Source organism: Siphateles boraxobius, unplaced genomic scaffold (assembly GCF_051911475.1).
Source record: "Siphateles boraxobius isolate OS27281-9 unplaced genomic scaffold, OSU_SipBor_1 11, whole genome shotgun sequence".
Classification (NCBI taxonomy): domain Eukaryota; kingdom Metazoa; phylum Chordata; class Actinopteri; order Cypriniformes; family Leuciscidae; genus Siphateles; species Siphateles boraxobius.
The window spans coordinates 1,040,523-1,066,529 of NW_027508711.1; the positions used below are offsets into that span (position 1 = coordinate 1,040,523).

Here is a 26,007-nt window from a genome sequence, read left to right on the forward strand (position 1 = left end):
GTGTCGTGGAACAGCCCATAGTTCCAAACACCGAGGCTGCGTCCCAATTCGCCTACTTATACTACGACCTAAAAGTATGTACTCTTTTTGTGAAGAAAAAGTACATACTTTTGAGTGTGTAGCAAAAGTGTAGGCAAGCTTTGGGACATACTACTTCGTCATCTTTAGCGGACAGCTCTGTCGCGTGCGTCCAGCCACCGTAAACTGCCCTGTCAATCATCTTGTCACAGTTAAAATCCTCCATTCAATCTAATTTAATTTCCTACCGTTTCGGAGAGAAATGTTGTGGCACCTTGGTCTGCAGCCATGGGTCATTAATGCGGTGACTCTCCTCATGTGTTTGCAATTTGAATGTAATGATGCATTTAAAAGTTAATGGCAAAACGTATCTTTACAAAAGTTCACAATGCTGCTGCAGATGCAATATAATGCAGACAACATTGAATAAATAATTTTTCGTCATGTTAGATACTGATAATTACCTACTCAAACCCATTTATCTAAACCTTTCTACATAACCACCGGACTCGCGCGTCCTCCATGTCTGTAGTTTTTTAACACTTTTCACTCGTGTTTGTAGTTCTAATCGAATCCTCGTCCAACGCGCGATGGGCTGTGGGCAATATCAGCCTAGAGTGCGCATCGATCTGCACTTTCTGATTCTGACCGGAAAAAGTAGAGCATCCGGGTATCTTTGGAACACTCATTTCAACATACTACGATTTGGGACGTACTAATTCTAATTTCGAATACTGTTTAGGACGGATAGTATACGAATTGGGACGCAGCATGATAGTTCCAGCATTGAACCCCATTCATTTTCAGAGTTTCCGAAGTACGCTCGCTGGTAAATGAATGAAATCACTGTATTTTTTTTAAACTTTTAAACACATTAGCCGACCTCTCGTGAATCTAGTCAGTAGTTATATTTTATGCAGCCAGTTTTAGTTAATGTTTATTGGAAGATAATAGGTTAATTGCAGCTATAGCTTACGTGACACTAACGTTAGCTAACTTACGGTAACCTGATGTATATAATATATAATATTATTAATTATATATATATATATATATATATATATATATATATATATATAATATTATATATACATACACACATACACAATTCATTTATTTAAATGGGTTAGGGTTATGTGTGTATATATATGCATATTTGTCAAAATGTGTGTTTGTGTAATAATACATATAGGCCTACATAAATACACATGAATTCATATATATATATATATATATATACGTACATACACAATATATTATGTGTTTGGGTTAAGGTTAGTAATAATGTGTGATTGAAATATATATACGTGTGTACATGTATTTGTGTGTGTTTTCTGATGAATGGTTTAGTCTATGATTAGAGGAGGATGAAGGGATACATTAGCCATACTGAAATGAATCCCGTTAACAGTTATTTAGCTACGTATTTAGGAACATAGTTAATTCACTCATTAACTATCGCTCCGGTTTCATTTTATGAAGTTAATATTTACCGAACATTGCTGCAAATATAGTCGTTGCTTTCTACGTTATGGGAGCAGTCAATTTCCCTCCTAAATCATTCATTTGTAGGCTACATGCCCAGCGTAATTATTTATATTTTATGTTGGTTGGAATTCTGAACGGACCGCCACTGCAGACCTCTGCGTGATCGAAGGTAGGCTAATGGCTTAATCGGAATTTATAAGCAAGATCACGGATCAATAGCCTAATACAGCCCAGTTGTGCTAAAATAAATATCATGAGACGTCCATCATCAGATGAAAGCCGCTAAAGCCAGTGCTACTACCCATGCGAACATGAACACCAAGCTTTTCCCTCCAAAAAAACCCCTAAAACTTATGTAATATACAGTATTTCGTTGTCACCCTGCCTCTCCAAATGCAAAACTGACATTAACTAAATGCAATAATGCAATAAACAGCTGAAAAAGTACTTGGATGTGTGTTATTTTATATTTACCGTTCAAAAATGTAATCGCTGCTGTCTGTCCCATAGAAGAACATGACAGCCAGCGTATGTTTTGGAACTATTGGGGCTTACATGAACCACGTGACAGCCATAGCGGCGACATCAAAGCGTGTCGCAACTCTTTCTCTCTATGGCACTGATTAGAGCGAGATCAAGAGCTGATCTGTCATGGCAATGCAAATAAATCAGATCATACATTTAAAAAAAATGAAATAAATACTTATTACTGCTCATGTGTGCTGAAGTACTGCATGTGAAAAATCAGACAAACAAGTAAACTGGACAGTTTTATTTTGACAACAAGGGTAAAACCAATGTTAAAACAAAATTAGATCTAAAATGCTACCATTTAGCCAATTTGGTGGGTGGGAGGGATTTCACAAATGAAGGGCAGAGGGAACAAAATTAAGAACTGAAATTAAAAATCCCCCTCGATAGAAAAAAAAGTTCACATGTGAAGGGGGGGGGAGGGGAGGAGCAAAATACAAAAGTTAAAAAAAGGCTTCACCATCAAGTGATCAAGCTTAGCAGTAATGTACATACATTATCATGGGTATGTATACAAATAAAAACTCTCATGTTTGAATCATGATGCCTGCTCTGCTTCAAGTATATTCACTCTTCTGTTGTGTTCTCATCACTTCTCTGTCATCATATCCTCTTAGCCAGTTAGCAATGAAAAAAAAAAATCCTTCAAAAACAAAATGCAGAAAAACCACATTTCATATTCTACCAATACATATATACTGTATAAATACATACATAAATATACTTTACATACAACAGCCAAAACTTTGAAAAGGGGAGATGAGAATGTAGGAGGAGGATGAGGATGATGGTAGTGTGTATGGGCGTCCCTCTGCTCTGATAGGTGTGTCGTTGGGTGCGGGACGGCACCTGTTCTGTGGACTGTGCTCAGTTGCCCCAGTAGGGAGAGCTGCCATAGTTGGACTTGTTGACCTGGGTCTTCTGCTGCATGGTGCTGGACTGACTTCTCTGGTTTGGCCCACCCTACGTGAACACAAACACCAGACATGAGCTTACAAGGGTGAAAGGTTACCATGTTGACAACTTTTGTACTTACATCTATAACATCTTAATACTTGAAGACAGTATAGCCATGTTCTCTGTGACTGAAATTACAGTTAAAGTATAAAATACATTTATTCATTTTTGTTGATGTACATTTCAATAATATCTCAGACTCTGTATAAGGGTTTTGTTAGAGATGCATTATTTAATTTCAAAATTTCAGACTGTGTGAATAGACAGGGACTGACCTGTCCGTCCTGGGTGAGGTGATGATGGAGCAGCTGTGAGTGGGGCTGCTGGTGTGCCGGCAGAATGTGAAGGAATGGAGCAGGATAACCAGGGGCAGCACCAGGGGTCAAAGGTCCCGTGCCGCCCAGAGCCGAGGGGAGGTTGAAAGGTGGAGGTGTGCCAGCATGGAAACCCTGCTTATCAAACTGCTGCAGGAAAAAAGTACACGGACACACACACACACAATAGAACTAATATTTCTCTCTTTATATACATGCATTTATATTTATAGAAAAGTTTGGGTCAGTTTTTTTTTATTCAGCAAGGAAGCATTACACTGATCAAAAGTGACTATAAAAAATGTATAATGTTCAAAAATATTTCTATTTTAGAATGCTGTTCTTATTAACTGAAGGATCATGTGACGCTAAATGAATGGCTGCATCACAGGAACAAGTTACATTTTAAAATACATTGCAATAGAAAACAAGTATTTTTTATCAAATAAGCAGAAGAGACTCCTTTCAAAAACATCTTACCAACTGCAAACTTTTGAAAAGGTAGTGTATATGTGTGTGTAAAGCATAAATGAATAAAAGCACCTGTGTTTTATTGTAAACAGTTCCACTGATGTCTGGCACCCCAGAATTGCTAGATGTCACAGAGACAACTGGGACACAAACTGAGGCATCAATTATTTTAATTTAGTGGACAGGGTCAATTTATACATAAAAACTGAAATGAGGTGTGTTTGTACCTTTCCCTGGGCCAGAGGCAGCAGATTTGGCCTGTGTTTGAGAAGAGTTACTGTAGCCTTTGCTGTACTCATTTCCTGCTGGGCCTTGCGTCAGGTCATCATACCCTTGAAATAGACAAAAACAATACTTTTACGCTCAACAGCATTGAGTATGCATGAGAATGTGAGCATGTGTCTAATCTGCACAAACCTGAGCTGAAGGCGTGCTGGCCGTAACCGCTGGGCTGCTGGAATGGCGTCGTGGGGTTGCTCAGACCCATGCCATGCTGCTTGGCCGAGCTAGGGGGCACGAACATGGTGGGGCCATACTGAAATGCGCTGGGCACGCCAGGCACCCCGGGGTAGTAGGGAAGCCCTGTATAGCTGTATCCAGGGGGCAGGGCTGGGTTTAGGAAGGTCTGTTGGGTGTTGTGGTGGCCCTGCGGCTGGGGCTGGTTCTGTCCTTGGCTCTGAGCCTGCGGAGGCTGTGCCGTCTGTGGGCCGTGAGCAGCAGACAGGCTGGCAGAGGGTGCTGGTGAGGCGGATTCACCTCGGCCAAACTTTGTGATGTCACCTGAATGGAGTAAAAAAGAAATGCCAGATATCTTTTTATTGTCTGCCTTAATCAACACAGAAGTCATGAATCAAAGCTTACAGACCAATAAAAAGCAGTTGAATATAGCAATGCGGTACCTGAGTAAGGGTTGTTGGCGAGGCTTCCATCTCTGCCAGACAGCGTAGCAGTCGGCCCTGGGAATGTGATTCCGTAGTAATCCTACAGGGATCACAAAAAGCAGAGATTCCAGAGTGAACATTTGTCTTGACTAGGGCTGACAATTGATTAACAAAAAAATTGATTTGCTAAGCACAATTATTTGAATGACATTTACATTTAAAATGTTTTATACATACACAGAGAGTTATTAACAATGAACTTGAATAATTAGGCCTACATGATTTTAAGGCCATGTGAACAAATACTGCACAGGACAGATTTTATTTTAATGAAAATTTAAATCAACTTTCCATCAATGCTTGAATATTAAATTAATAGAATTAGTTGTTTTATTAAATGTATATAAAAATAATTAATTATCATTACAATAATTACATAAATATATTTGACCTAATTTCTTCACTTTACACTGGACATATGAACCCCCCTCCCCAACCGTCTAAAATATATTAAAAACATTTATTCATTATAAAAATAACCAAATAATAAGAAATTTCTTGATTTTTAATTGTTTCAGTTTATTTAAAATAAGACAAAACCAGCAATAAAATAATCAAGTCAATTTGAGGCCCTTTGGAAGTGTGTTGATGAGGCGCCCTGGTTGAGAACCACTGCTCTAATGCATTTGAAGAGGGAATTTGATGGTCTCACACTCACCATTGGTAGTCTGGATTGGAGCATGTGGAGGTCTTCATAGCCATAAATCTGCTGCACAACAAACAACAACTTTCAGCACCTTGCATACTATAGATGTTACTGAAATCAATATTCAGTATTTCATTATTCACAGGCTCAGAGCTTGTAAAGAGTTTGTGATCCATATTTCATTATGTTACTCAGTACAAGTCGTGCACACAATAAGACACCACTTTACAAGAGTGCATAAAAGCAACAACACTGAATCACCCAACCCAAAACAAACACACAAATCCTGAAATTCCACACACACTACAGTACTTCTCAGAGGGGTGAAAGGCAAGCTGATCTGTTTTGTTTTAAGAGGATGAGTGTTCTTACCGGGTAGGCAGGCAGCAGACCTCCGGGTCCCATGATGTACTGGTTAGGCAGCAGTGGAGGAACCCCCTGAGAGAGATTAGGAGGAGCTTTACCTGCACACAAACAAGGAAGAGTTGTTGGAGAATGAAGATTGCAGATTGAACGAAAAAAGGAAGCAGTTGCTGATAGGATTTAGGGATGTCACTGTGAGGAAATTTGCACACCAGTATATAAACCTGGGGGGGGGGGGGTCACAGCATCACCCATGCTGTGTATAGATTCCCCAAAAATACTTTTTTCCAAATTTGTTTAAACTGTCTTTATATATCAATGCATAATTAAAATGTAAGTACTCTGGAAAATAAATTATAAAACTCGAGTGTCTGTAGTCCTCTCAGGACTGTAATAAACACAGCTCATTATTCCATTCGGGACGAAAGAAATGATTGGCTGGGGCGACTGTCACTCTCCCTCGCTACCATGGATACCACATCTGCTGATACAGAAGCAGCCCAAATGCGCGCCCCCGTTTGAAGAGGCACGGAAGCTAGTAATAACAATTATGGCAGAGAAAGAACAGTCAAAATTCTCAGTAACGTTACCTGCATATAGAGGCAGCGATGTCAAGCAAGTTAAAAAAAGGAAGACAGTATTTGAAAAGGCTATGAACAAAAAGTCTTTGGATAAATCAAGAAATCATATGAGAGTCAATATCGGCGTGGCTTTCCAGCGGTGGCGACAACTGAGGGATCTCAAGGGGCTGAAAAGTGACTCCATGATGGCTTTATTTCTGCTGGACAGGTAATCTTGCTGTTTTCATTTTGATGGCATTTATTTTTTCATGAAGCATGTATCACTAGCACACGTAGCTACCTAATATTAGCTACCTAACGTTACGTAGCATAACTAACGGTACTGGCTTAGCTATGACAGTGTAACTTTGGTGTCGACTGGTATAACGTTACTGTTAGTAAGCCAGGGTTGAGTCAATAAATAAGCAATAGGCCTATCTGCAGTTGAAAGGTGTTTTGTTTAATTTCGCCAAATCTAACTTTAGGTTAAAAAGTTTAGGGGATCTATTTTTATACCTAGCTTTATCCTCTGCTTAAACTTTGTTGCTATGTTCACCATGAACTCTACCTGCTCCGTTTTTTCACGTTTGGTTTGTTGTTATATGCTCTATGTCATAACGTGTCCCGTAGAGATCAAGGGGAGGTGGTAGATAGGCTCAGGACTCAGACATCATCCCAAAGAGGATTTTTATTAAAGGCCAGTGGAGTAGTAGGGGTGTACAAACTCTCAGTGAAGTGTCACAGAAACAATTACAAAATTAAACCAAAAAAAATATTTACAAAAATAAACATACACTGGACTCAGTGCAAACTTTGATATGACAATAACCAAAGAAAAACAAATTGCTACAAAATTGCAGCAAAAATCTTCATGATATGTTTCAGCAATATAACCCTCTCCTTTTCCTCCCAAGGTCCAGTTTAGACTGTCTTATATAGCCTAGAACAGGCTCATTACACTCAAGACCATACCAACTACGGGGGTATCAATACAAAACCTTTGTAGCTTAAATATATGACCATTATCCAATTAACTTTCAAAAATAAATAAAATAAACTCATTCAGCAACTTAAACTAAATGCAAACACCATAAGACATTTCTTATTAGTAGAAATAGTTTAACCCGACCCAAGAAAAAGGAAAGCTGTGGACCCGCCCCCTCCTTTGAGGAGTCACAGGAACAGGAAATGGTGAGTAGACAGCATGTGGGGCAACTGTTTGCAATGTGGGAATAAATACAAATTTGAAATAATAAATAACAAAAATACATAACTAAAAACTTGTCTGTGTGGTTAATGAGAAAATCAAAAAGAAACTATAGTAGACATAACATGTTGTGAAGACCACTGATATGAGCACCTATCTGCAATCAACTCCAACAGCATATCTTAAACTTATTATAAATGAGTATTATAGAATAATGAACCTAAGGGACTGCACCATAGTCAACAGAAACACAAAACCCTAAATAACAAATGTAAAGAAACACAAGTCCACAAACAATTTGTAATGACTACGGTAGTGATGACGACATCTTAGCTCCCGTCATCACTCTCTACATATGTTTACCTATGTCTTTATGTTGTATCTGTATGTGTTATACAATATATGTTGTGTGTGTGTGTGTTATATTATCTTGTGTCTGCAATGCAGTTGTGAGAAGGCGTTTGAGTGTATGTTACTCAGTTTATCTGTAAACAATACATTTAAAAAATGTGGTGATTTAACTGTTATGGTGATTTGCTTGTTTTTATAGTTATGAGAAAGACATATCAACGTCCACGCGATCAAAAAGTGGATTTACAAGGCCTCCTCTCTGCTCGGCGCTGGTAAACGCGTCCGACTCTTCCAGCTGAGCGAACGGCCGGGATCGCGCGTTCGTGTGTTTTGGGGGCGTGGCTTTGGAAGGAGCCGAGAAGGGAGGGGATGGGAGTTAATGGAATAATGAGCTGTGTTTATTGCAGTCCTGAGAGAACTACAGACACTCGATTTTTATAATTTCTTTTCCAGATCACTTACATTTTGATTATGCATTGATATATAAAGACAAAGATATATAGAAGTATTTTTGGGGAATTCTACCTATCCTGCCTTTAAAATCGCTTTTAAATGTACGCCCTTTCACTTTCAAGTTCCCTATCATCCGTACTATGTGTATAGGGAGCAGCGGTACTGACCGCACATTTTACAAGATGAGATATTTATCATCTTTTGCACAATACATAATTCGTCCTGTCAGTCATCTCTCCTCACTCTCTTCGTGTGATAAGTGATATGATTCTGACTCATACTGCACTGTAGTGTGACACTGCAGCTAGTGCAGTATGGAGCAGAACAGACTCTTTAAGCTTATAATTGTAGTGTTCATTGTCCAACTGAACTAAATTGTCTTTTTGCTATTTTATACAAATAAAAACTGTCAGTGCTGCGGTGGCCAAGTAATGTAACACCGACAACCGCAGCATGCCTCATTAGATTTAAAGTAAATATGAACATTATAAACACCTTTTCTTGTTTATATATTATACACGCTAGGAACATGTTGACAGAATTGTCCATAAGTTGACCATTCCTGATGCATCACAGATTTCACAAATATTAAGCAACTGTTTTCAACATTGCTGGTACATTCAACATTGTTGCAACATTACTGTTTTCAATCGTATTGCTGGTAGTAAGAAATGTTTCTTAAACTCCCTGTAAAGGCAATAAAAAAAAAAATTCTAAACATTATAAATGTTAGAAATGTATTGCTAAAACATATTACAAAAACTGTGAACTGTGAAGTACTGGATTGTGGAGTTAGACCGTTAAACAGTTTTTCACCATTGCTATTTTCCGGATTTTTTGGACGGGTCTAAAACAGGGCTCGAGGACGCACTGGAGCCCTGAGCTCCTGGCCCCGCCCCTACTTGATGACGCACTAGAGCCACTGAGGCTGGCCGCTCCACTAACAATATAAAAAGAGCACATTCGCATCAGTTTGCCGCTCAATCGCGAGTTACTGTCAGTATTATTATAGTTACTACAGTGTACAGTTTGCTAGTTATGTCTTCGTCACGGAAATTCACTGATAATCCGCTGTTACTGGTGAATGGGGCCGAACCGACTATCTCCCGCCTCTGCCTTCATCCTACCGTCGCGCCGACAACTGGTACCATCATTGGCAGTGCGTGCCCACCAATGAATGTAAGTTTGTGTGCTCATGTTATAAAGTTAATTAACCTAATAAGCTGCTAAGAGCATCCATTCCGGCTGTAGCGGATGACAGTTGAGGTGGCAACGGCAGCTTTACCGCGAGTGGGCGTGGTTATATATGTATACCATTTTTTAATGGTAGTGTTTCTACAAAAATCATTAGTCCTCAATTAGCAAATTTCTCCTCAACAAGCCACATGATTTGAGGCATCATTCATGTGCGTAGCAAAACTCATAAGGCGTTTTACACGCCCAACCATGACAAACTGCTTGGTGATTTTTTCAAATCCCAAGTAAAAGTGCTATTAGTACTTCATAGCACTATTTTATTTAATTAGTGAAGCTTTGTAGAAATAAACGACACTCCGACCCACCAAGAAGTGTAAAAGTACATCTAAATGACACAAATGATGTCATGATACTACATGGTATTGTGATAATTGCTGTGTGATCACAATATCGTGATGCGTGTGGGCTCTCTCACCGCTGGAGGAAGACAGTAGCGGGGCAGCCCTGATACCAGAAAGTGCGCTACCATTGGTGCCATGACCCAAAATTCCAGACCCGTGCAGACTGTTGCCGCCACTCGCAGCACTGCTCACATTGCCGCTGGACAGAGCGGACACAGGCTGGGAGGAAAATGCCATTGATGAGGGGGCGAGAGAGTTCACGCTGTCCACACTTGTATACTGAGGACACATACACACACACATAAACGGAGTTGTTACAGACAGTGGAGGTGGTGAGCAGAGAGTGTTTGTCAGTGTATCCTACAGAACTCACTGTAAGTGAAGATGTGGTGCAAAGTGCCGACACAGAGGGATGACCACTGCTCACATGACTACAGGAAAAATAGGCAGTGTCACAGATATATGTAGCCCACATAACATTTGTCAAAACATGAATTTAAATGTAAATAAATGAGTAATAGAAAGAAAAGGTATAAATAAACATCTCGCCCACCTGCTGAGTGGAGGTAAGCTGGCAGAGGACAGCTCAGATGCCAGGCTGGGCAGAACAGAGCTGTGTGGTGTAACAGAAGGGGGCAACAGTGAGGATGGGGCAGAGGGGGCAACACTTGTGCTGCTGACCAGAGAAGGAGACTCTTGTTTTGGAGTGGAGGAACTCGATGTGGCTGATGGAAAAGCCATAAAATGTAATATATTACAAAAAATGAAGCAGTTAAAAGGCGTGAAGTTAAATCTTTAATGCATGACACAGAAAGAAGGGTAAAACTGATGAGTGTGACTTACTGTCTAAAGCAGCAGAGGTCCTCGCACCATTGAAACCGTTCTGTCAGAGATGCAAACAGAGTATACCGAATCAAATTAATATTAGCAGCATAACCTCCTTGATGTACGGTGAACTAAAGAAATAGTGCATCCATGGTACAACATGAGAGCATGTGCACAACCGTTCTTAGATTTTTTTATGTTTTTGAAAAAGGTCCCTTTTTTTACCATAGCTGCATTATTCAATCAAAAATGCAGTATAAACAGTAAAAATGTGAAATATTCCTACAATTTAAAATATCTGTTTTAATATATTTTAAAATGTAATTTAAACCTGTGATGGCAAAGCTAATTTTTTCAGCATCATTACACCAGTATTCAGTATAACATGATACTTCAGAAATCATTCTAATATGCCGATTTGGTGCAAGAAACATTTCTTAATATCAATGTTGAAAACAGTTGTGCTGCTTAATATTTTTGTGGAAAACCTTTTCTAGTCAAGTAAAGTCACCTTAATTTATATAGCGCTTTTAACAATATGGACTGTTTCAAAGCAGCTTTACAGTGATAATAAGAAATTAAAATTTATTTGATGAATAGAAAGTTCAAAAGATCAGCATTTATTTGAAATAGAAATCTTTTGTAACATTTATTTTATTTTTTTTAAATATCTTACTAACCCCATACTTTTAGACGGCAATGTAAATGATGTAAATGATTTTTGGTTGACGTAGCCCTTTAACTAGCTCTGTAGCTTTGAAAACTAATGTTTCTCTGTGTGCACCTACCGTCACAGGTCCAGAAAGCTCCTTGCTCTGAGAAAAGGTCAGTCTTGAGTGAGGGGCCACACCACAATCAAAGCTGTTACCCGCCGATGATGCAGCGGAGGAGGAAGAGGAAGATGAGGAGGACGAGGGGGCTGTCACCGAGCTGGGGGTGGGGTGGGAGGGGGCGAGGCTGGGGAGAGGTACCGAGGGAGAGGGGTAGATGCTGTCAGAAGAGGCCAGAGGAAGCAGCAAAGGGACCGGACTGGTCAGAGATTCACTGCAGGGGAGATCATGGGAATCGTATTAGCATGCAGAATGGAGAGTTTTAAAGCTAAAGACAGCATACTGGTTCGAAAGACATGCGTTGAGAGATAAAGGAAAATCAGCAATACATGAAGTCCACTGCTCAAAGAAAAAGAAACAGCACTTAAATTTAATTTAGACAGCGAGACTATTTTGTCTTCATTGTGACCATTTCTCCCACTGACTGACCTGATTGGTTTAGAGTAAAGGCTGCTCTGTGACTGAGGAACCACTGCAGCCTCCCTTATGGGTTCACTGTTGCAGTTCTCCGACTGGCCGAAGTCTGGCAGGGCAGATTCTGAACCAAAGTCCAGGGCACCAAACTGCACATTTAGACCGGACACATCTGCTGACCCGGGCATCTCTACCGCTGATGCAGGAATCTGTATGTGTACAAACACATGTAAATCACACAGCATATACTGACAAAATATCAACAAAAACAAAAAAGCTTTGTAACAGTTAAAGGTAAATGTTGTAAAACCATTCTAAAAGGACGCATTAAATTGATCAAAAGTGAAGTATCCACTTTTTTCCACAATAATAAGAAGAAATGTTTCTTGATCACCAAATCAGCAGAATGATTTCACTAGGATCACTTGACACTGAAGACTGGAGTAATGATGCTGACCTGATTCAAACCCTGTTGTTTTTGGAATTGTAATATTTCACAATATTGCTGCTTTTACTGTATTCCTGATCAAATAGATTCAGCATTGGTGAACAGTTTTTGACTTTTCAAAAATGTTAAAAATCTTACAGACCCAAATTGTTTTAACGGTAATGCTGTTTACAGGAGTAAACACATATGCAAAAGAAAAATTTAGAAAAATTTAAACAAATTCCAAATGGACTATTTAATTTCCTAAACCTATGCTTGAGCAATTCATCTGTGTATTTTCTTCTTCATAACTTGCTTCCCCCTCCATTCTGGTAACACCTACTTTTTACGATTTAATAAATTCCAGATGGATAAAATCAAGCCCCACCCTATACTCTTTTTGGCTGAAAATACCACTGAACCCAGAAATAAGCCAGATTATATAAGCAAAATAGGTTGTGACGGCCATTTTATGAATGTTTATCTACAAACTGTACCAGGTAATAGAGAGCTCACCAAGAGATCTTAAAAAGCACTCCACCTCGATGTTTTTTTTTAAATCTCAGTCACCTTGGAAGTGGGAGGTATCCGTCGCTTTTGGGTCTTTATCTGCCGCTGCTGTGTGCTGCTGCCCTGAGAATCGGCAGCCTGTGAGGGGGCCATTGAGGGCCCATCACGGTGCTGTGATGGTTCCGGCGCTTTCGGAAAGGCTTCCAGTGTTCCCGAGGCAGGCGAAGGGGCACTCAGTGGGGGAGGGCTGGGCTGCCTGGCTAGAGGCCCCATGTGGGTCAGGGAGCCCTGCTGTCGCTGGGCAAGTTGGCTTAGCACCAAAGATGGCTCTGGCTGCATCTGAAATTCCCCTACAGGGCAAACAATACAGAAAAAGCCCGTTCACACTTAGTCACGGGTGACTAAATAAGAAAAAAAGTCTGATTAGGAATGAATAGGTTAATAGTGTTAATGCATAGCTACGTGTTTTCAAGTAAGACCAAGATTGTGCTTCCGGGCCGGTAAAGCAATTATAAAACTCACGACTGAATTGGGACGGAAGTGAAGTAGAGCTCTGTGTTCCAGGAGGTTTTATGTCCCAAGAAGAGGAGGGCACCGAAATCCCTGTCCCCACCAGCCCCCCTACAGGGGTGCAGTTGGTCCCTGTGCTGGAGGGCGGGGAGGTAAGCTGCCCAAGACCAGGCCCCTTCAGCTGTTCCAGTATTTGCTGCCCGGCCGTTTGCCCGATTTTTGGACCACCCAGCTCTCCAAAACCAGAACCCAAAACAGAGGACTGGGAAAAGACACAAAAGAAAGGTGCCATTAGGAAACCCATTCAGATCTCGCTGTATCAGCACTAATGATGTTGCACAATACACTCAGTCTTAAAATGATTAGCTAGAAAATAAACACCTGAAAATTAATAAAGTTTCTGAAAAGATCCTAAAAGCACCCTGCCAGTCATTGCCATTTGTTCTCTGTACTGCTGTAAATCATGGCTGTGGGTTGTCTCACCAGAGTGGCGTGTGTGTAGCTGTTGGAGCCAGAAGATGTGCCACCGTTTCGAGCAGGCTGGTGGTGGGAGTTGGTGAAGACCAGACTGTGGCCGAGCCCCTGAGAGGAGCCCACGGCCTTCAGACCCCCCGCCTCTTCTCGATCCACAGGCTTCTGCAGCAGAGACGACAGATCCAGACTACAACAAACACACAATACAGTCAGTGAAATAAACAAGACGTTATTTTCACAATGCTATGATTGGAATTAAAAGAATAGATTTCCTAAAGTTTGTCTTTGCTGAACTCAAACACATGAAAGCAGAACCCCAGGTCTGACTTTATTACCTCTGGCCAGGTGTGATGTGGTTCTCAGTTGGAGGTGCACAAGAGGACGTGAACACTTTGGTCTCAGAGAGCTTTAGAGATCAAAACGTGCCAGTTAGTGCTTTTATTTTTGTGGCAGAAAAAAGCAAAATACAGTATATGACTATAGTGTACAAATATGAGGGAGAGATATAAAATAATACAAGAAAACTATAAATACATATATTTTTTTTTGTAATGATACATCGTCTGTTGCTAAGCTAGGGCACATCATCAGTGATGTTCCTGATCTCATTGGGTGTTTCGGGTCTTTCGAAAACATCAGACACCCTCCTTCAGGCGACCCAAAGGAAAGGTGCCATTAGGAAACCCATTCAGATAAATACATATACAGTATATTAAAACTATAATGTATAGTAATTATATTACAATTATATAAATAGTATGCATGTATATATATATATATATATATATATATATATATATATATATATATATATATATATATATATTACCCAGGGGGCAAAGGGGGTTTAGCAGACATGGGCTGCTGTAAAAGGTTGTCATATAAAAATGAAATCTATGATGTCTGCGGATCACAACCTGGGTGGACAACCCGGTCAACAAGCTGCTGGAAACTTGTAATTAGGGTCAAAACAATGCTACCTCAAATTCCCTAATGGGATTCTTCAGGGCTTTTCTTCCTTACTCAGGACATATTGTGGATACAAAATCAGTTGAGTTTGCTTCAATTGCAATTTGTTCAACCTTTTTTCATAAAATGACTGGACTATTGGGTGATTCCGGGGAGCAGAATTTGAGGTAGCATTGTTTTGACCCTAATTACAAGTTTCCAGCAGCTTGTTGACCGGGTTGTCCACCCAGGTTGTGATCCTCAGACATCATAGATTTCATTTTTATATGACAACCTTTTACAGCAGCCCATGTCTGATTTCCTAAAAAACAGGTGTTTTGCCCCCTGGGTATATATGAAAAGAGATTATACAGGTGTACAAAATATAAACATTCAATTTATAATAATATATTAAAGAATTAGAACTATAAATATATAATAATAATAATAATAAGGTGGTAAAAATAATAATAATTTTACATAAACAAAAAAAGAGATATTGTGTAATTAGTGATAAATTATTTGTATTATTCATACATCATATGATTCTTTAACATTTCTGGACAACACATATACCATGTCTTTTCAGGCTTATTCATTTCAAGCTCTGTAAATCCCATAATTCATAGGAGGTTAATTATAGAGCATGACTCACACTCACATCTTCACTCCAGTCTTCAGCTGCCCACTCGTCTAGAGTATTCTGCCATGGCACTGAATGTGTCAAAGAGAGAAAGAGAGATGAGAGTGGGCCAACGGACTGGGAAAAGTTCTGTGCAACAGAGGTAAGTCTCTCACCTGTCCCATCTGTAGTGTCATTCGCCCCCGTCTCCCAGACATCAGCGTGCGAGTTTGATGTCCCACTGTCTGTGGTGTAGTCTGCAGGGTTAAAGGTCCTGCAGGAGTGTGAGAAGGGGTTTTAGTGGCTGTATGATATTGGAAATTGATTACAGGTTTAAATAACATTTTATTGATACTCACCCCATCCCCTGGGCTGTAAACCTGCTGGTAACTGGAGCCCGACCTCTGCCTCTACCTCCAGACACTGTAAATAAATAAATAATACCTCATAAGCACTTATAAAAACTCAAGCACTAGGGATGGGTCAGGGTGGTCAAACACCCCAATTGTCCAACAGCTCGAAATATTTTCTTAAGAGTTTCATCTTTAAGGTATTTAGCGCTTCAAATGGGTAAACGCAACTTCACAGAGGTTTTAATGCACTAAAGGTCTATAGCTATTATAACTTTCAGAGGGCTAAAACCCACTAAAATCCCAGGAGAAATTCATCCCCTTTAAAGCACCACCAATAAAGACTTCAAATCACCTGCTGGAAGTAACATTCTTATCTCAGTGTTTTATGAGGACCATGGTCAATTTGGTGTAACAAAAGTTTTTTGGATTTATTTGTTGAATATGTGTCAGTCCACCCTACTGTAGAGCCATATCCATAAATCTATAAAAACAAAACATGTCTGATCGGTGCCGGGTTGTTCTGAGACTAATTATACAGGGCTTACATAATAGAGAAAACCTGACTAATTGAATTTGTAAACGTAGATTTGCACATCCCTAATAAGCACAATTAATGTGAATGATATGATGTTTATGGAGTTTGTGTGGGCTCACCTTTGCCTCTTCCTCTGCGGCCACGGTCAGCACCTCTCTCAACAGGAGCAGCCTCCACACCATTCTCCTCTGTCCTTGCTATACAAATAAACAACATTGGATCACACAAAAGCCTACTTAAAACCTACTCCACACAATTAAACTGTAAAAAAACAAACAAAAAAACAAGTACAAAAGTTGTTGTTGTGCAATTACAAAAAAAAAAGAAAAGATATTTGAGTAAAGAAATTCACAATGAGACTAAATGTATCATTTTAAAATTCTGTTTCTTCATGAAAATTCATGGTTGCTTTGAATAGGCATACTATAACAGAAATATAAGCACAAATTTTAGAAAATAGGTCACTAGTGGTCAACCGATATATCGCCACGGCCAATATATCGGCCGTTATTTGGCTTTTTAAAAATATCGGCGTCGGACGATAAGTTTTTCTGATTGGCCAATGTGTGGGAAAGCAGGACTTGTAAACAAAGAAAGTAAATGGTATGCGAAAAAGTAAAGCGTTGCTTTTTATATTATTTGTAACATAAAAGGCAAAAAATCATGCTAAAAAACCTAATTTACCGTCAACATTCAGCAAATGCGTATCAACATCATTTAAACAAATATCTGAATATCAAGTAAACATTTAATTTCACAAACCTTGCAGATTCAATCGAATCCAGCTGTGATTTCTTGTGAAGTGTGCATTTGTAGCCTGCATAAACGTGTTACTGCGAGTGATGGTCGGTCTGTGCGAAGTGAGTGAATGCGAACAGAAGAACAGCTTCACAGGAGACTCAAACGAAAAACTTTAAATCCTTCATTTTAAAATATGCTGTGCTATATCCAGTTGCCCACTGTGTCATATTCATATCGTTTTCACTGTGTGCTGTATGTAAAATTAGCGTTACCTTGTCTTTATGATTACCAGTGCCCACGAAATTACCAGATTACTGAGTGCCCTGTTACAGTTTACTTCCTTTTTATTCACATATTCATATATTTTTAAACAATTACTTTATGAAAAAGTATAAGCATGTTTATTTTAAGGATTTGTTTTCTAATTTATTTCTAATTTATTAAATATTTATTCAAATAAATATTAAGTATATATATATATATATATATATATATATATATAGGCTTTATATCTGCCACCCTGGTCTCTTAAGATTTCAGCATATCCGCAATCAAAAAACCAATATCGGTCGACGACTAATCACAACAAAGGTGGTCTGAGACGCATTCCAGATGCAACTGAACAAGTGTAAATGTGTCTGGTTGTTGAAGCCAGATATGTACATTTTACTCCTCCTGAAATGGCAAAAACAAAGGTGTGATATACTGGCTCCCAATAGCCATTTATGACACATATAGCCAGATGTATACTGCTACTCGCATCACAACAGATATGGCCCACCACAGATGAGTTGCCTCTTCCACAAGCCGACAAACATACAGCCGCAAATTAAACCGATATTTCGGCATCGCATCCTGAAGCTCAACACAGTCATCTTCATTAAAAGTAGTAAAACTAAATTATCATACCAGGGCTGATGCCGCTCCTATCTCTCCTATTTGATCAGCTGCTTTAGTTTATGTGAACTGAATGTGTATATAATGCTGGAATTGAAGATTGGATTTATATTTGTTTTGCGAACACAGTGTAAATGAACAATTTTACCAAACGAGTTGCTATCCGATCAGTAAAAACGCATTAAGAAAGAAGTGTAAATAGGCCCTAAACAGCCATGTAAAAAAAAACAAGGAAACCTCATCAACACACTCACCTGGCCTGTTGCGACTGGTCCCTCTGCCACGGCGACTCGCTCCTCCACGACCCCTGCTGCTTTCCCTCTCTTTCTTCTCCCTGTTCTCCTTGTTCTCCTTACTCTCAGTAGAGGTTCCATCCTTCCCAAGACTCTTCTTTTTCCCCACCGTTTCCCAAGAGGTCTGCAAGTAATAAAATTACTACTACTCAGAACAAACAAAAAGAAGTAAAAGAAGATAATTGTTCAGCAGATGTTAGGTGTCAATGAAGTGCCATTTACATAACTGATTTAAATCATGGTTTGCTAATCATCACTGTTGAATCCTCATTACTGATGAAGGACATTTGGGAGCTTGTATTTTGACACAGTGGTGGAGGCAGAGGTCTGTTATGACACAGGATTACCTTCTGATCAACACTACAGAAGTGACCCATTTTCTATTTTTGAGTTTCATTCCCAGAAATAATTCAAACAAATCCTAGTCTATAAGAAGAGGCCTATCAAATTTCACCACTAAAGTCATAGACTCTTTATCTCTGAAATAAATTAGCATCTATCACACATGAATATGGGCATTACGTGCTGTTATATGTTCGTTAAGCTAAAAAAAGAACGAAAAAAAAACATGCAGAAAAAGAATAAAGCCCAGCTTGACAAATCATTGTTTTGCATTTGAAAGTACAGTCACAAAAAAGCTGACAGTAGCAACAACATTTTCAATAAAACCAGTTTTACTTCACCTTTTTCGAATAACTCATGTGTTTTAGTGCCTACTAAGTAGTCTAAGATCACATGTGCATCTGTTAGATGGAATTCTTACTGCATCAGAGGTTCCCTCAAGCAGGAAGTTGATGGCTCTATTGACATCCTCGTTGCAGTCATGGAGAGCAACCATGCAATCGTCTTGGTTCTTCCCTGTGACCTCTATGAGCTATGAGCAAATATGGTCATTCCTGGGGTCATCAGAGGATTTTAATCATAACTTTACTCTGATGGAAGAGAGCTTCTCATACCTGTTTCACTTTATCCTCAAAATCTGCATCGTTCTTGTCATAGATCATCTGAGCGAGTCGGATCTGTTCAGCTGTAGCCTGCAGTCAGAAGCACAAGTTATCAGAATGAGCATCCAAGGATCTTTTAAAAAAATAAAATGCTAGGATGCTAGGATGCTCCGTTTTTTGAGCATCCTAGCATAAGCACTGCGTGAAGATATCACTTTAAAACAGTTGAACTTATAAAGGTGCGGCTTATAACCCCAGCCATCCGTTCCCCTTTGTGCTCCCTCTAACTGTTATTTTATAATGAAAGAGTGTCTTATGAAAATCCCCCACAAGGAAACTGGAAGGTCTAGCATATTGCATTCTGGGATACATTCCAGCAGAGTACCGTCATACTATATACTGCAGAAATAGTAAGAGTAGCATGGTAGTATGTTATTCCTAACATGATTCAATATGTTGTTGTTCACTGACCTGAAGCTGTTTCTGTGGCTGTGTGGACTGTGTGGTAGTGGGCAGCGCTTTGTCCCGAATGCCCCGGGCTCGTTCGATGCCCACCGAGGCCATCATATACAGTATATACAAAACAATGTATGTACAAAACAGAAAAATCTAGAAAAAAACAAGGCCAAAAACAGGAAGTGGTTATTATTCGGAAAACACTTCCATGTCCTAGTTTCAAGTCCAAATATTTGCAGACACCAGATGAGGTTTTGTTCAAGCGAGCTAGCTGACGTTTTCTGCAGATCTTCCCTTCAGTGTTCCGCGCAGTGTTGGAGCAAACACACAGGGGCCGTATCAGATTTCCTTTCTCCTAAACCTAGTTGGGCAAGATTGAGCAATACTTTGACCGCCAGAAACCCTTGTAGAAAAAACAATCAGGCTTATCCGAGCCCCGCTGAAATGAAGACCACGCCACGAGCCCACACTGGTGTCCGCTAACACTTCGCAACTATCCTGTAGTGTCCTTCTTTTCTCATGCATACAAAACAACAACTTAGTTTTCTGGCATGAGGACATTAATGTTTATTACCTAAAATCCTTGAATCTACACTGAGGCATGTATTAATGATCTAAAAATCTTGCTATTTCACAGAAGAAATGTTTACATTACAGAAATGTTCTTAAGGTGCCAGACTCTGTAAGTCCTGCTCGCAAGTGACTTGTTTCATTAACCACGGAAAGCACATTTACACAACAACTTAAAATGTTGAAACAAGGTAATATTAAAGGGATGGCTCACCTTAAAATGAAAATTCTGTCATCATTGACTCATGTTGTTTCAAAACCTGCAAGATTTTCCATCTTTAATTATTTTCTTTGCCATGCCAGCATATAAGCGGTCCATTTAGAAAAAAAAGCATCATAAAGTGAATACGATTAATGCTCTATTATTACAAGTCTTCTCAGTCCATGCAATTGTTCTGTGTGAGAAAAGGTTAACATTCACAATTAAATGAAGGGCTAAATGCTAAGGATTTTTTCTACTGGGCCAGTCAGGATAGTGGTTCTGATTTTTACTTGCCCTATCAATACTTTCACTGGCCCAGTCACAAAAAAAGTGAACAATTAATTTTTAAAAAGTATTACTGTTTTCAACCTACTGTTTCAAGGTTCTGACGACGCCAACATTTTAGATGCAGGTGAAGTTTCAAAGTTCTTGCCTAACAAAATAAAATTTACTAAACAAGAATCAGTTATAACCATAGACTGTAAAAAAAATATGGATTTAGTGTCCACGACGTCACCCGTAGGTTTTCTGAAGAGCATTTGTGAAGCCCAAAGTGGGCTCCTCACCACGCATCACTCCTGGATAAACGAAAATTGGCAAGGAGGCGGGATTAGCTGAGGTTACGTGACAGCTAACAGACAAACTGCTAAATTTATTTTTTCTGCTGTAAAGGCATTGACTCTCTTTAGGAGCCTGTCTCTAGCGGGCAGTCCATGAATTGCAGTTTAAGTCACTTCCTTGTTGGGTTCAAGAGAGAGACCGGAAGGTTGCCGCTTAAGCCTGTTTTATGCTTCTGCGTCGAATCGACGGCGTACCCCAGCAGACCCCTCTGCGTCGCCGCGAACCCCTTCGTCGTAGCTCGACGTGCACCTCCAAAAAATTTTAACTACGCGTCGAGGCGACGCAGACCACAAGGGCTGTGATTGGTCAGATGCACCGCGATGCAGCTCAACCTGACGCAGCCACGTTAAAACCATAAAACCATAAACCATAAAACAGCCACGACGCCGTAGGAGTGACGGCGTAACTACGCCGTAGGAGTTGACGCAGAAGCATAATGAGGCCTTTAGTTATAATATAACACCAGGCAGTCCTTATAGTCGAGCCCCGAATTTTCAAATATTCGATCTGTAATTATTATTTGGAAGATAAAATGCTATTCGAATTTTACTTTTTTTCTTTAACCTTTTTTTCGCAGTTATAATTAAATGCACTGGGTGGCCCTGTGGAACTTGTTTAACATGTGGATTGTATTTGATATAGATATATATATATATATAGATATATGTATGTATGTATGTATGCATGTATGTATTTATGCATGTATGTGTGTATATATATATCCTGGCCAAATTTGCCCATTGGCCTCTGTCCATCATGGCATCCTAATCATCCCCATACATACTGATTGGCTTCATCACTCAGTCTCCTCTCCACCAATAAGCTGGTGTGTGGTGGGCGTTCTGGCGCAATATGGCTGCCGTCGCATCATCCAGGTGGATGCTGCTCATTGGTGGTGGTTGAGGAGATTCCCGCCCTTCTATGTAAAGTGCTTTGAGTACCCAGAAAAGCGCTATATAAATGTAACGAATTATAGTAAGCTTGTTGTGTATATTGCCTAATGTAAGCTTGTTCTGAAAAGGTGACAAAAACTTAAATAACGTCTATCTCCTTAAACGACATTAAATAAAAGAATATTCAAATATTCTATTTTCATGAACCCGAATATTCCAATACAATATTTTTTTTAAATGCCCATCCCTAATTCAAAGGCGCTAAGGTTGATGCTAAGAACGGTAACAATCATATTTGGGTTGGACTTGAGTGTATTTTGTCACACTGTTTTACCTGCTTGAGGTACTAATATTAGAGTCCTCTCAGCCTTGATGGCAAACATACTGCTGTTCTTTCTCTACTTACGCAGCATCTAGTTAAATTAATTACTTTATGAAAACATGTAGGGTACTCGGTGTGTACATTTTAACATCTGCATCTGAAAGTGTCCCGTTCCGTGCAGTCTCACGGGTCAAAATAAATGATGGTTTTTATTTTGCCTCTAGAGGCCACTCTCGCACTGTATAATCAGCTGCTCTCTTGGACGCAACCACTGAAACTAGCACAGATTTTTGCTGATAACAAATTGTTCCAGCAATCTGTTATCGGTGCCGATGAATCTATAATACTGATTCATCGGATGACCTCAACTAAACGCCAATGTTTCTCACGTTCAGTAACCAATTGTGTTTGAATATCTGGAAGTGTGAGTAATATCTGCTGGATAGGGCAGAGCAATATGTAAAAATTCACGCTGTGTGAGAAGTTTTGTCTGCTCAAACTGCACATCCAAAGCACGCGCCCATAAAGCCGCTTCTGAATTAAGACAAAATTATGTCAAAATGCCAGTCTTGGCAACTATCTTATTAAACATAGTCGGTTATGTCTTAAGTGAACGTAAACAGTCGAGAAAGAAAACCTACAGTATCAATATCAATATATTGAATCCATGCATTGTCTTAAAGTGACAGCAGCCTATTATTCCTGCTGTCAGTGTTTTTAATGTTAATCAAACAATAGACAAAAAAAAAATCACTCAATACTCTTGACTGAATAACTTTAATAAGGATTCATATACATTTCATTTAAATAGTGAAGACTATGCAGTGTTATTTTACATTTGATTAGCCTACTTCATTCAATTTCTGTACTTAATCTGTATCTAACTACTGTTTGATCTACATGTAAAACCTGAGAAGAACTGTTTATTTAATTTGCATCTTTGTTCTATTGTGTTTATTTTTGCTATTCCTTGTAGTTTGATTATTTGTTCTTATTTTATTACAGACTGACAGTTTACTTGACTTCGTATTATTCTTGCATTTCAAGAAAAAATTTTGGTGAGTAAAATTAAAAATGTACAAGCCAATGGCAACTAGTGTGTCCATAGAGGGTTGATGTTTTTCTTTAACTAATTGTGTAGTCTCAAAAATGCTCAAAAAATAAATACATGGGTACAGTAACTACGGGGCTATGTAAAATACATCTGGTCAACTGACTGTTGAAATCGACATCAGGGCACTTGTGAGATATCATTATATGATAATATCGTCACATCGCCCAGCCCTAATGGATAGGAAGTAGATTTTTAATAGATTATAATTTAAAATTTGGTCTGTTTTTCACACAAAGCAATCATATGGCTTCAACAGACTTGGAATATAGGGCACAAGTAAAATAGAGCTATAATACTTTTAAAGTGATTTTTGGAGGGTACTGGAGCTGGATAGCCACTGTCCTCTTTCTCTATCAATGCAAGGAAAAGAGCGTATGTATGCAAAATTTTTGCTTTTGAGTTCCAAAGAAATACGTCAAATAGGTTTGGAATGACATGGATAAATGACAGGATTTTCATTTTTGGCTGAGCTATTCCTGAAAAACCTTCTTAGATGATTTTACACCAAATAAAAAACTCCAGTTGTGACACTACAGTACATTAGATTCTTCACATCCATGAAACTAAAGACTAAAACATCAGCGAGAATCGCTGCTCACATAGAAGACAAGGCAACACACATAACATCTGTGATGGATCCGGCGGGCTTTTCTTGGCTGCTAGAAGAGATCTTATTGTGCATGTTTAATCCTTCTACGCAATCACACTGAAAACGCCAGACAACAACTTTCCAGCTAGATTCTGACGTATAGAGATCACCAGATAATATCCAGCAAAAATTCCCAGCTTGCAAAATACATACATTAATAGAGATCTTACTGGGATGAAACTGGCTGTGCAAGCACTGCTGGTCAGGTCACCAACGATTTAATGATGACAGCAAGCAAAACAACCCACAAAAGTGATTCCACCAGCTGACAATGGTCTCATGTGGGGACATTTCTGAGATACTTACAAAATGGAAAAACAAAGCCTTTCTTTTGGTCAGCAGACCACCCATAATGTCCTCGAATTCACAAATATTGTGTGTATAAAGCACATTTAGAAATGCAGATTGGTAAGCCAAAAAAACTCACAGAAATTTCAATCAGTTTCATCTTTGATTATGAATAGGTAGCTCAATGGAATAATTAGTGATCCATAATTAAACAGAAATGATTACGAAGAGGAAAATTTACATTTAAAAAAGAATGGTAAATAGAGAGGGGGGGGGGGGTGGTTGGTTAATTAACATTTACTTTTACAACATTCACCAAAAATGCACCAAAATGTAGAAAAAACTTGTTAACTGATCAAATGAACATAGTCATTGGCCAATGTCAATAATCTCAAAATGGCCAAATATCAGCCAAATTATTGGTTTATCACTAAAACAGACAACTTGGTTTGGCTTTTTCAGTTTCTAACACTAATAAAAAAATATAAAACTAACAACTATTGACAACTTGCAAGAAACATTCGTAATCAAAACAAAATACGTGATAGCTGCTCGCTCACATTAGAAAACTTTAAACAAACGACCATAATCAAAGCACATGCACAAATGACTTTGTTTGCTTCCTGAGTTTCTATAACCATGCTCTATCCCCCCCCACACAAAAAACATGATGCATAAACATAACAAGGTTAAAAAATGTGACGGCTCAAACAAAGGGAATTTAGACCCAGGACCAGGGTCAGCATCCTAGATAAACTTTATTGATTCATTAGAGATGTTCCGATACATTTAAGTTGCATATGGCATTTTTTTGCCCCCATGAATGTGAAAAACTGAGTTTGTGCAGAGCATAAGCGCATACAGTCTATGCTCTCCTTTGTCCATGGTCTCTAATGTCATTTCCTCTCTCCAATTGTTGTAGCTTAGCTGGCTAACTCACGACCGCCCGGCGTCCTTGTTCATAACATTTAAACCCTTAACAGCATTTAAACACCAAGATGTATATCAATATGACGTTTTTAATGTAAGAAAAAATGGCTTAATAGTGATACGGGCTTGTTGTGAATGAATATTTGAGGAAAACGGTCTCACAACAGAGCTACAGCCGAATAAGCTAAACTGAGGAAAAACAAAGCCATACAAAAGACAACATAACCTCGAAAAACAGCCAGCGACGGATTAAAACAGATGAGCGACAAAGAGATAGAAATATTAATTACGTAACATCTGATATATAAAACAGTTAAAGAGTCTGAAAGAGAGATTTGTTTTTTAATTACCTGCTAACACGCTTCACTCAGCCAGCAGCAGACTCCGTCACGTGACCGTCACCGCTGCTGCCGATTCTCTCCATGCAGATCCGACAGGCGCGCTCCCGCACCAGCAGGCAGATTCACAAGTGCGCGCACACGTACACAACAACACAATTTAACAATATACAAGTAATGAATTAAAATGCAATTTATAAATTGTATAACATCTTTAAAGGATCAATCTGTCATTATTTACTCGCTACTCCATTTCTGAAAGGATATATTCTTTATGCTTCTGGCGTTTAAAATAAAAGTTGTCCCTCTCTATTCCTCTATTGAATGATGCTTTATTGTACATGTATATTGCGGGTGCCTACAGATCATAATCGTGAACGAGCATTCTGTCACGCCAGTTTAT

The 26,007-nt window shown here is 39.1% G+C and overlaps 1 protein-coding gene across 16 annotated transcripts; it reads right to left on the bottom strand.

Moving 5' to 3' along the window:
* Nucleotides 1-2,263: 2,263 nt before the first annotated feature.
* ubap2a (ubiquitin associated protein 2a) lies at nucleotides 2,264-25,784 on the bottom strand. 16 transcript variants are annotated; one of them, XM_077248829.1, is made up of 27 exons: nucleotides 25,617-25,784; nucleotides 19,693-19,830; nucleotides 19,234-19,311; nucleotides 19,041-19,151; nucleotides 18,239-18,401; nucleotides 16,466-16,543; nucleotides 15,818-15,881; nucleotides 15,635-15,732; nucleotides 15,492-15,550; nucleotides 14,224-14,294; nucleotides 13,898-14,075; nucleotides 13,427-13,676; nucleotides 12,965-13,254; nucleotides 11,983-12,176; nucleotides 11,512-11,767; nucleotides 10,742-10,781; nucleotides 10,452-10,623; nucleotides 10,272-10,329; nucleotides 9,973-10,177; nucleotides 5,739-5,830; nucleotides 5,379-5,429; nucleotides 4,679-4,760; nucleotides 4,197-4,559; nucleotides 4,007-4,111; nucleotides 3,852-3,919; nucleotides 3,270-3,458; nucleotides 2,264-3,000 (listed from the first exon to the last, which is right to left on the bottom strand). In XM_077248829.1, the coding sequence occupies exons 2-27, from the start codon at nucleotides 19,786-19,788 to the stop codon at nucleotides 2,905-2,907; spliced, it is 3,507 nt and encodes a 1,168-aa protein (XP_077104944.1). In that variant the 5' UTR covers nucleotides 19,789-19,830; nucleotides 25,617-25,784; the 3' UTR covers nucleotides 2,264-2,904. The 16 variants fall into 16 exon arrangements, with proteins under 16 accessions (XP_077104944.1, XP_077104987.1, XP_077104936.1 ...); XM_077248872.1 differs by having other exon boundaries at nucleotides 5,379-5,426; nucleotides 15,498-15,550; nucleotides 25,617-25,723; XM_077248821.1 differs by having other exon boundaries at nucleotides 3,852-3,931; nucleotides 5,379-5,426; nucleotides 15,498-15,550; nucleotides 25,617-25,723.
* Nucleotides 25,785-26,007: the final 223 nt, after the last annotated feature.